At 32.1% G+C, this 11133-nt stretch overlaps 1 protein-coding gene across 1 annotated transcript; it reads right to left on the bottom strand.

The window, feature by feature from the left end:
- Positions 1-5866: 5866 nt before the first annotated feature.
- LOC108179520 (uncharacterized) lies at positions 5867-10721 on the bottom strand. Its single transcript, NM_001386439.1, has 2 exons — positions 10567-10721; positions 5867-7938 (listed from the first exon to the last, which is right to left on the bottom strand). The coding sequence occupies exon 2, from the start codon at positions 7718-7720 to the stop codon at positions 7301-7303; it is 420 nt and encodes a 139-aa protein (NP_001373368.1). The 5' UTR covers positions 7721-7938; positions 10567-10721; the 3' UTR covers positions 5867-7300.
- Positions 10722-11133: the final 412 nt, after the last annotated feature.

Raw genomic sequence — 11133 nt, 5'->3', positions numbered from 1 at the left:
TTAGCAATATTTTAGTCCTCTATATGGTTTTTAATTACATTTTTTATTGCGAGATTGTAATGTAATGCATCTATATTGTTAAATTTCTGTTTGTTTGTTTTTCTGTATTTCCCCCTCTATATTTAAGGATTATCTACTATTTTTAAAGTACTTAAAACCAACCATCTAATAAAAAATACAATTAACAATCACATTTTGTTTCATGAGTGTCTTTGTTCCTGTTTTGTAGGACTCTTATTTTAACAGATTTCATTTGGAAACACTTGACTGATCATTCAATTAAAGTTTTACCTTTATTATTCCATCACTCAATGAGATCATTTAATTGTGAGTTGAATTACTTCATTTGTAATTGTTTTTAAATAAACTAAAAACGAAGACTTGTTTTATTCAGTTTGTTGAATGTGAACTTCTCTACTTAACATATTAAAAGATATTTAAAACCACTATGAATGTATTTAAACTAATATTTAAATTTATATAACTGTTTCACTGTGGGTATTTATATTTTAATTTATTTAGCACATTTATTGGCTATTCAAACATGAAAACAAGTTTTAGATACTTTGTGTATCTAAGGCTGGTTTCCAGCCATTTCCAGCCTGGTCTTAGCTGGTCAGGCTGGAAACTGACCAGCAAAAACCAGGCTGGTCAAGCTGGTTTTAGCTGGACATAGCTGGTTTTAGCTGGTCATCTCCCAGCTTGACCAGCTAAGACCAGGCTGGAAATGGCTGGAAACCAGCCTGGAAATGTCCAAAACCCCTCTAAAACCAGCCAACCAGCCTAGGCTGGTTTAAGCTGTTTTTTCAGTAGGGATTTTTGACAAAATGTTCTAAAATTATTGTTTACAAGTGCCTAAGTGGGATTCGAACCCCGTTCTTTATGAAAATAAAGAAATATCTGATTGGCTCTGACATTACTTTCACCAGTGGGCAGGTACTTCAATCTGATTTGCTGGTCTCTCACGCGCGTATTCAGTCTCTCTGCGTTTGCTTGAGTTTTGTCCACACTGGCGCTTCATACCTTTCCTGCTTTTGCTCTCCAGATATCCTCCTAATAAATTGATTATTCCAGAATGTTGATATGGTTTATATATTGCTAAACTATTTAGTAACAATACACGAAAAACTATGAGGTTAAGGTAAATTCTATAATAAATACTAGTGTTTTTGAGAGTTAGGTATACTGCCTATGTTTAAGCCTAGTATTATTTACAAGTTGTTAATGAATGCTTCAGCATACTGTAGCATTAAGAATAGTGAACTAATAAAATGAAATACAGAGTGTAGTTTTACTACAGTAAAGTGTGGTGAAGTATAATATACCCAATACTGTAAAAAAACTACAGCACTGGGTCATTTGTTTATATTACACTTGTGTTACCATAGCAACTATAATATGACCCCAACAGATTAATTAAAGTACTTTACTATAGTACAGGGGCCCTGTGGAACAGCTTTTCCTCAAAATGAAGAGGATGACATGGAAAATGTCCTCCACAATCTCATCAATAATGTGGAAGACAGCAGAGACGTGTTCACTTTATTTAAGTTACCATGATAAAATGGGATTGATAGTGGTATTTATTTAAAGAGTGAATAGTACAGTAGGCTATAATGCCAAATCAAGTTTTTCCTTATTTTTATCACAGTTACATTTCTGCTTGCGTTAGTTATATTTTTGTTTAAATGTTTTTTATTTGATTAGTATGGTGCACCTTTTGAATGTTTAATGTGAATGTTAATGTAAAATGTTTGTAAAACAAAATGCATTCTTTATATCCAACATCTATTCTCTGTCTTTAAGTGTTTGAAACTGGAAATATCTCATCATAAAACATACAGCCAAAATGTTGTGGTTTATTAGATAAAAAATGTAATATGTAAGTCTATTTTAGTATTTTGGTTATTGTTAATAAATATTGCCTCAATATAAATCATATCAAAAAGCACAAAAGGAGGAAACACAAGACACAAATTCTTTATATAATCTCTGAGAGCGCGCAGGAAAATGTGTGCGTGAGCAGTGCATATTTGAGAGCGAGAAAATTTGCGCGTGAGCAGCGTATATTTAAGAGCTCGCAAGCAGTTTTGTCCACAGAGGAAATCGGTGCACGAGCATCACACAAGGTAGAGAGCAAAGTTCTTCATTGTTATGTGAAGAAAACAATGTTATTGTTTGTATGAAGTAGCCTACTTCATTTAGAATATGTGCTACCATTTTACATTGCTGCTAGACAGATTTGCGATCTCCATCTCTTCAGCACACACGAGATTCAATTGATAAAATACCAATTTCACTCAATTTTACTTTGCAGCAAATGGACTCTTTTTTGGTGGAACTCATTCTTGTGCAATAGGCTGTGTAGACGAGACGCAGCACTGTTTAGCACTTTTTCAGAAAATTACATTTGTATCTTTATATATCTAAGCAATGTTCTTTCATTAAAAAAAAGGTTTGTTTAATAAATACAGATCTTACAGCCATACATAATCTGTTTAAATTTTATTTTTCTGTTAAAAAGACTTGAAAAGACTTGAAAATCAAACTGCAGGACTTTGGACTTGACTTGAGACTTGTTGCCTTTGACTTGGGACTTGACTCGGGACTTGCCTGTCTTGACTCGGGACTTGACTCGGGACTTGAGGGCAATGAATTGAGACTTACTTGTGACTTGCCAAACAATGACTTGGTCCCACCTCTGCTTACTGCTATAATTAATTTGTCTTTAAATGATTAAAAGGTTCTATCTGACTGTGAGGGAGTGAATTCAAGTAATAGGGGTCAGATTACAGTTCAGAGAGTTTGAAAATTTTTGATACCAAATCTTAAGAGAATTTCATGTTTTCAATGTTATCAAGCACAAATTTAGATTTTTATAATGCATTAGTAAATATTGAAATTAACATTGATTAATAAACATAATTTGAGAGTGAAGCCCCTTCTCAGTTGGTGGCTTTTTGTTATAATTTTTTTTACATTCCTTGCAAGAGCTGGGGGCCCACTGGTCAAGAAACTTTTTTGGTGTTGGCGCTGTTGTGCCAGTGTTTACTGTGGGACACTTTATGATGCAAGTGACTTGAGTGTGTTGTGGTCTGAAAGTGTATAGTGAATAACTTTCATGAGTGATCACTCCTGTGAGTAGCCCCAGTCCTCTGAGTTAATGTCACAATTTGGTGGCGTAGTTGGTTGTTTCATCAAACTAAGTAGCTTGGGGGTCATTTCTGGTTGCTCACCCTTCTCCATCTTAGAAAAATGGGTATAACCACTGCAATAAAATTAGACTAGAGTTGATCCCATCACATTCTGTATCAAACAAACGGAAGTGCAGGTTGCCAGATTGAGGACAGGAGTGAATGATTTTAATCGTGTTCTAAATAAAAGCAACGGCACCCAATAGAAGGAATATTTTCCATATTAAATGGAGTTTTCATGTTAAGCAACACCTCGAAGTGATATATTAGAAACGGCTTCTGTTTTTCACAGGTGAACAACAGAAAACTATGACAATAATCACCTCATGTACAACTCATGTGGCTTATTCGGTGTTAAACGCTAACAATGTGACACGCGGTAACAATGTAATCTGCTCACCTATTGTTTACACTCATAATATTTATATTATTTGCTAATTAATAACCTCATGTGGAACTGAATCTGTCTCATTTTGGAGTCTGCTACTGTCCACCAGGAGTTGCATTTCGGTCACAGATGCATGCTTTCAGATGTTTTCTGAATGAATGAATGAAATACGCAGTTTTCCACTAAGGCAAGCCAGGGTGCTGACATATAATTGGCTAAACTATCAGTGGGCAGGTTAAAAGAACATAAAGACCTTGTTCTGGCACGGAAAACACATTTTCAAAGCAGAAAACTAGACTTCAGCATTGTTTTTCAGATAAACAAGTTCACTTGGCGTGTTTCTTAAATATCAGCAAACAAATTATGATATTTTATGCTTTAGAAGAGTCAAAAACGTACATACAGCACCTTTAACTTCTCCCCCTCCTCCGCAGTCCGCTCTGCCACACTGTGTATGTATTGGTATTTATATATGCAAAACCTTTTTCCTTTTTTTCCCTTTTTATTTTCTTTTTCTTTCTTTTTGTCATTTTTATTAATGATGTATATATGCATGCATGGATATATGCAGTATATACACTGTAAAAAAAGGTTCTGCAAAATTCATGAAAAAATACTGGCAGTTATGGTTGGCACGCAGAACTTTTTTACAAAAAGAATATTCATTAATACAATGTCAATTTACAAACCTTTCAGTTAATTATTTTTAATAATTATTTTCAGTTAATTATTTATTATTAATCTATATATTAATATGTCAAAAAAAACCTCTTCACCTCTGTAACCTAAATTCCCTGAAGGAGGGAATGGAGACATGTGTCTAGAAAGAGACTTTGGGACATCGCCAGATAACCAATCATTGAAAAAAATGTTGGAGGGCTGATGGCTTTGTGCTCCTCACCCACACATTCTGAATATAATAACTATTACTGAATGCAATAACCAAAATACATGGGGGCAATAAACAAACATAAATTTTATATATATGTTTTACAAATGCATGACATAATAACAAACACCCCCAGGATATTGAATATGCGGAATATAAAATATTGAACTGCTGTTTTATGCATTTTATTTAGAAAAAAGCAAGCCATAAAAATGAAATGTTTTATTTTTTTATGAAAAATATGTTGTCTGTAGTATACAGTAATATAAAAGGTGGCTGAAAAATGACTAACATTGCTGTAAATGCTAGCTGAACTATTGTTGCAGCTACATTAAGTTGACCCACTTTTAGATTTTCCATGCTTCTCATTTTTGCCTTTTGCAATAAGTGATAATCAAACATTTCCATCATTATTGAAGATGTAATATTAATTTAAAAAATCATCCTAATAAAAAAAAAAAAAACATCTACTCCATCAAATGTTTTCATTTTCTACACATTGTAAGTTAGGTATTCTACTTAAATGTACAAAATAGTTGGTATAATAAAAAATGCATATGCAGGCCAGTATTGAAGATCAATAATAACTGAATAACCTAAAGTTTTTATTTAAATGTTTATTAGAATAAATTAAAATGTTTGGTGGTAGCAGTATAACGTTCAGTAAAGTAAATTGCTTCCAACAATAACAAAGGTGATCAGCAGGTGGAGACATTACTGTCTTTACAGAGAACAGTTCCTTTTAAAACCAAGATCGAGGGAAAAGCTTAAATGTAATAGCTTACAGGTTTTTCATTGCTGTTTAAAGCATAATAAAACAATAAATACTATTAAAAAAGCTAATTACATAATGTAGTACGTTTATTAACATTATTTCAGCATTCAAGTCTTTCACAAAACCCAGTGCAAGTACTTGACGCATTAAATGCACACATTAAGAATACATGCAGATATTTGTAAATTCATGAGTTTTTATATACCTTTCTTTCATACGTTCTTTTTTTACTCTTTACTAGAATATTTTTATTCTTCTAGATATCTGGCAATTAAGAAAATGTAATGCAAATATTACAGATTTACTTATTTGCTTTGTATGCTTCTGGAATCCTCCTTAACATTGGCAAATAGCAGATTTATATATATATATATATATATATATATATATATATATATATATATATATATATATATATATCATTAGACATACTGTAAAAGTTTCCTTGTTAATATATATACAATATATATATATATATATATATATATATATATATATATATATATATATATATATATATATATTGTTTAGCAACATACAAACTCAAAATACTAAAAATCAACATACAAACTGACACTTTTCAATGTATGGCATGTGATAATAATAAATTCAAATGTGTAGTAAAAAAGAGAAGAAAAAAAACGTAATTGTAAAGCAGAAAAACAGCTGTCTATAATAATTGCATAAAAACTATAATCGATGACAGGAATGTACCAAAGCTTTTTATGTACCAAAGTTTGTTCAAAATAATTTTTTGTTCAAAATTACTTTTATGATGTGCACTATAGACGATGTTTACTTTTGAAACGTTGCTTTTTCATCTGAGATCTTAGAAAATATTATGACTGTCATAACAGAACTACTCCAAAAACATTCTTTCTTCATAAAAAACAGTTGAATTTTTTTTTCTTCTGATTAGACAAAACTACATAATAGTATAAACATGGATAAATAGGTAAAATTATTCAGACATTACATCATTTTGAAAAATTAAAAGTCATTAAACATTACACTTATACATTGCACAATATACATATCAAAATACACTGTTAACGATTTTTGGTAAATTTAACTATTTAACTGTAATATGAACTATTTTATTCAGGACAGTTATGCGGTATGTTACTGTATTTTAAAGTTGCATTACTGTATATTTAACAGTGAAGCTATACAATACTGAAAATACATATATAGCAAGATAAATGGTGCTGTAGATGTAAATACAGTTTTTTTGCTGTACAGTGGTCTTTTGTTAATCGCGGGAGTTGCGTAATAGCCCGCAATAGGGGAAATCCACGAAGTTGTCCCCTTTAGTTTTTACAATTATTATAGATGTTTTAACGCTGTAAAACATCTCATACACTCTTTATACACGTTTCTTAGACAGGCATTTGCATTTACATACTTTTCTCTCTTGTTTAAACACTTGCGTAACTTCTACCTTCCTTTAGCATGTCCAGAAGTCCAACTTTTTGTGCGATGGTTAGCATCTTACTCTGCCTTTTGGGTGCTACTGTGGGTGCCTTTGATGGCGCAGAATGTTTCGTGGACATTATGGGGTTTGTTGGGGAGAAAACTTGCAAACACACAGTACAGCACTTCAGAGTCACACTGCTAGCAATTAAAGATTTACATCAATTTGGCAAGCTGAACACATTCTGCACTATACAGGTGACATGGCAGGGAAGAGATTGATTGACAATGGACTACAGCCAAGCAGGATGCAGAACAAAATGCGTGAATCAGGTCACAGAACAATGCACTGTAAAAAAAAAAAAACATGTCAAATTGCACTAAAATGTGCGAGACTGCGAAAGGTGAACCGTGTTAGGGCGAGGTACCACTGTAATTGATTTACAGTATGTTACTGTAGACTCTACAGGAAAATTTCATAAAACCATTGATTTTAATAAAACACATGGCTGAGGAATCAAATGTGTCCCCTGTGCATTCTGAAAGCACTCAGGATATAGCAAAACGGTTCCTATAGCACAGAGTCTGATTTATTCAACATTTAGAAATATCACAACATAGGTTTTCATTAATCTGCTCCTTCACACAGTGACTCTTTTTAAAATAACTTCTGCATAGTCATTCACCAGCACTAGGTTGGCTTCTGCCCTTTCTCTTCTGGCTGCCATTCTTCTCTGTTTCATTAAGAAACGAAGGAAAAAGATCACAACTACCAGACTGAAGCTGGTGAGAAGCAGCACCAACCCAAGTGCCAGAAGGTGTGACAGACCACTGTTCACGTGTGTTGAATTGTCCCACAAACCCACTGACACAACACTCAGTCCGACCAGAGTTCCCCAAACCCCAAAAGCCAACATACAGGATCCGCAGGACAGCTCTGCTCCCCCTGTCACCACTGTAACACCGGCCACAGACACTAGCCCATTGGGTAACGTTACAGTTTCTGATTTTGGGTCATATTTTACGGTTTGGGGGGCTCCAGAATCCATGGGTTCCTCCATTGTTGATGGGCTCCACAATTTTTTTTTAATCTTTTTTAAGTTTTCTTGCTCTCCTGTTGATGTATGTTCAGTCCTTCACATTTAACAAAATCAATTTTCAAAAACAAAATCAAAACCAAAAGACTGTAATAAGCAGTTTTCTGGTCAAGTCGTGAATCTTCTGTAATTGATCTTCTTATGTTTACTCATATGGGATGTGTAAGGCATTTCAACACTTTCTGTGAATACAAGACCACAAGTCAAATATTATCAGCATATTATTTTTTTAAAAATCTTATATTAAAAATTAAGTTTTGATATAAGTAAGGTATGATGTACATCCAGCCAGTTGTTTTTGCAAAATTAACCCTTTTAAGCCTGGCTATCATATAATGAAGGACTTTATTCCACAAAAACAAGAGGCTGGATGTACAGTGCTTATTCGGCTTATTACTTTACATACTTTAGGCCCACACAGAATCTGCAGATTTCCTCAGATTTTTTAGCCCATTGTGTCTATTAATTTACTAATTTATTTGCTAATTGTGTGAATGTATTTATTTGCTGAGTTTTTATTAATGTCAGTAATATTATTGACTAATATGCAAATGTTGATTTTTTTACTATACAGTTTGTAAAGTAATTTTTTCTGTCTTTTAGTAAATATAATAAACGAGAGACTTGCTTTGTTTACCAAACAAGTGCATGTCATTGGATTTGCATTGTAAACCTTTAAAAGTTAAAAAAGTTATTAATTTTATTACTTATTTATTTTTTATTTATATTACCAAAATCATTTTCACATAAATCAGCAGATGTTTTTACAAAATTACAAAAATACAGAAATAGCAAAAAGTGTCTACAGATTCTGTCTGGCCTTATTACTTAACAAAAACGTAGACACAAAAAATTAATCAGGGCAGTAATATGTACTCGCTCTTTAATTAAACGTAAAGCTTGCAGTAAGATAAAATGGCAGGATGTAGCCTCAGACTTTTCAAACATTTGACCTTTTCAATGGAAAAATAAAAGTTGGAATTCAGAAAATGTCAGAAAAGTGTCAAAATGGTTGAATTTAATCTTAATTCTGAGCTGAAAAATATGTTCTGTCTTTTAGTAGATATAATAAATGAGAGACTTGCTTTGTTTACCAAACAAGTTGATTTAATTGGATTTTCAATGCAAACCTTAAATTAAAGTTAACAGGTTATTAATTTTATTTCATGTTTTTTTAAGTTTTAGTTATTATTTTACCAAAATCATTCCACATAAATTAGCAGATGTTTTTACAAAATTTTTCACAGAAATAGCAAAAATGCCTGCAAATTCTGTCTGGCCTTATTACTTAACAAAAATCCAGAAACAAAAGATTAATCTGGGCTGTAATATTTTCTAGCTCTTTATTATAATGTAAAGCTTGCAGATAGACAAAATGGCTGAATGTAGCCTCAGAAATAGCTCAGAAATTTGAGCTTTTTTTAATGGAAAAGTTGGAATTCTGAGAAATTCATTGTGAGCTGGAAAGATATTTTCTATCTTTTAGTAGAAATAATAAATGAAAGACCTGCTTTGTTTACCAAACAAGTGGGTCTAACATGATTTGCATTGTAAATATTAAATAAAAGTTAAATGTTATATATTTTATTTCATTTTAGTTATAATATTAACAAAATCATTCTACATAGATTTGCAGATGTCTTTACAAAATTACAAAAATACAGAAATACCAAAAATGTCTGCAGATTTTGTCTGGCCTTACTATTTAACAAAAAGGTAGAGACAAAAGATTAATCTGGGCAATAATACTTACTAGCTCTTTAATTAAACATAAAGCTTGCAGTAAGATAAAATGGCAGGATGTAGCCTCAGACTTAGCTTAAACATTTGACATTTTTATTGGTTGAGTTGGAATTCTGAAAAATTCATTGTGAGCTGGAAAGATCAGCATATTAAGCACAGAAACCACCACTGTCGTGATAACAAAAATGACAATATAAAAGAACACTATTACTAATATCTATTTCGGAAAGTGCAGACTATATAAATGTAAATAATAACAATTATATAGATTTATATAGCTTTAAGTGAGAGTTTTTTGCAATTCATCTCATAATTTTGTCTTTTTTTCCTCAGAAAGGAAAAAACTTCATTTTTGGAGTCTTGTGAGAAACACCAATTCTCAGAAAAGTGTCAAAATGGTTAAATGTAATCTCAAGATTAGTTATAGGGAATATAAATTGCTGGCTAAAATGCTGGCTTTTTCCCCCATTTATTTTTATTTATATATCTTGGCATTATAAGGTTCTATCTGGCATTTTTGTCTAAATTGAGTTATTGCCATATTGTTATTAAATAACCACTTATTTACATTATGGGATGTTTTTATAAGTTGTTTACATTTAAATACTTTTAATTTGAAAAGCAAATGTTACAAACATACCGCTTGCAATGGAATGCAAAACCTTTGAATCTCAATATCTCAAAATCCTTCAGAACGCAGATAGAACCTTATAATTCCAAGGTGACGATTTTTAAAAAATATACTAATAGTGAGACTCTCAGAATTATATTAATCATTATTGTTTATCCAAATACGTTTTCATACAGAAAAGCTTGTTTATGCCATGGAATTAAAAAAATAAATCTGACAATGTCTTCTTCATAAAATCACAACTGTGACAAAAATAAAAATAATTGTTAGACAATTTTAACTTGGAGCTAAAGTGTTGGAGTTATTATCATTTTATTTTATTCTGGAGCTGAAACAGGTTACTGTTAATTCAATAAAATGATCTAATCTAATTATTAAAATTTTTTAAAATAAATAATAATAATTAACAAATATTTATTTAGTATAAATTTCTCACCTTTTTTCCTTGTATGTAAACTTTCGCACGAATAATATAGCATCCCGAAACATGAAGAGAATCATTAATTTGACTGATTATTCTGAAACGTTGGTAATCCAGTATGTTTTCAAATGTTTTTTCAGAATGTTCTCTCAGGCTCAGACATGCTGAATGCCAGTGCAATGCTCTACAACAATTTATATAGCGTTTAACTTCTTGCAGACCAGCCTGTACCCACCACAGAGTCGGCGGACTGTTGTTTTTATTTTCCTTATCATTTGTTTGTTTCCATTGCCCTTTGTGTCCCAAAGGAAAGCGATGTCTGTCATTAGACATCATTATGACCCATTAACTTGTATTTATCTAAGACTCCCTCCCTTCCTCTGCTCCCACCCTCACTGCCTTTGCTCAAGAACCCACTGGCTTTTTAAAAGGGGTATTGTTTTCTAACCAGAAAGTTTGCTTTTCCCTTTGAAAGCAATTTCCCCTTTGGTCTCCCCTGCCCTTTTTGACATTTCAATTGCTATCCTGTGTACGTGCCTCGTTCTCAGGAGTGAGAAATGGTTATTGTGCTAAATCACCACT

The sequence above is a fragment of the Danio rerio genome, chromosome 16 (assembly GCF_049306965.1).
Source record: "Danio rerio strain Tuebingen ecotype United States chromosome 16, GRCz12tu, whole genome shotgun sequence".
Classification (NCBI taxonomy): Eukaryota; Metazoa; Chordata; class Actinopteri; order Cypriniformes; family Danionidae; genus Danio; species Danio rerio.
Note: the sequence above shows the minus strand (reverse complement) of the source record. Positions and strands in the feature narration are given on the sequence as shown.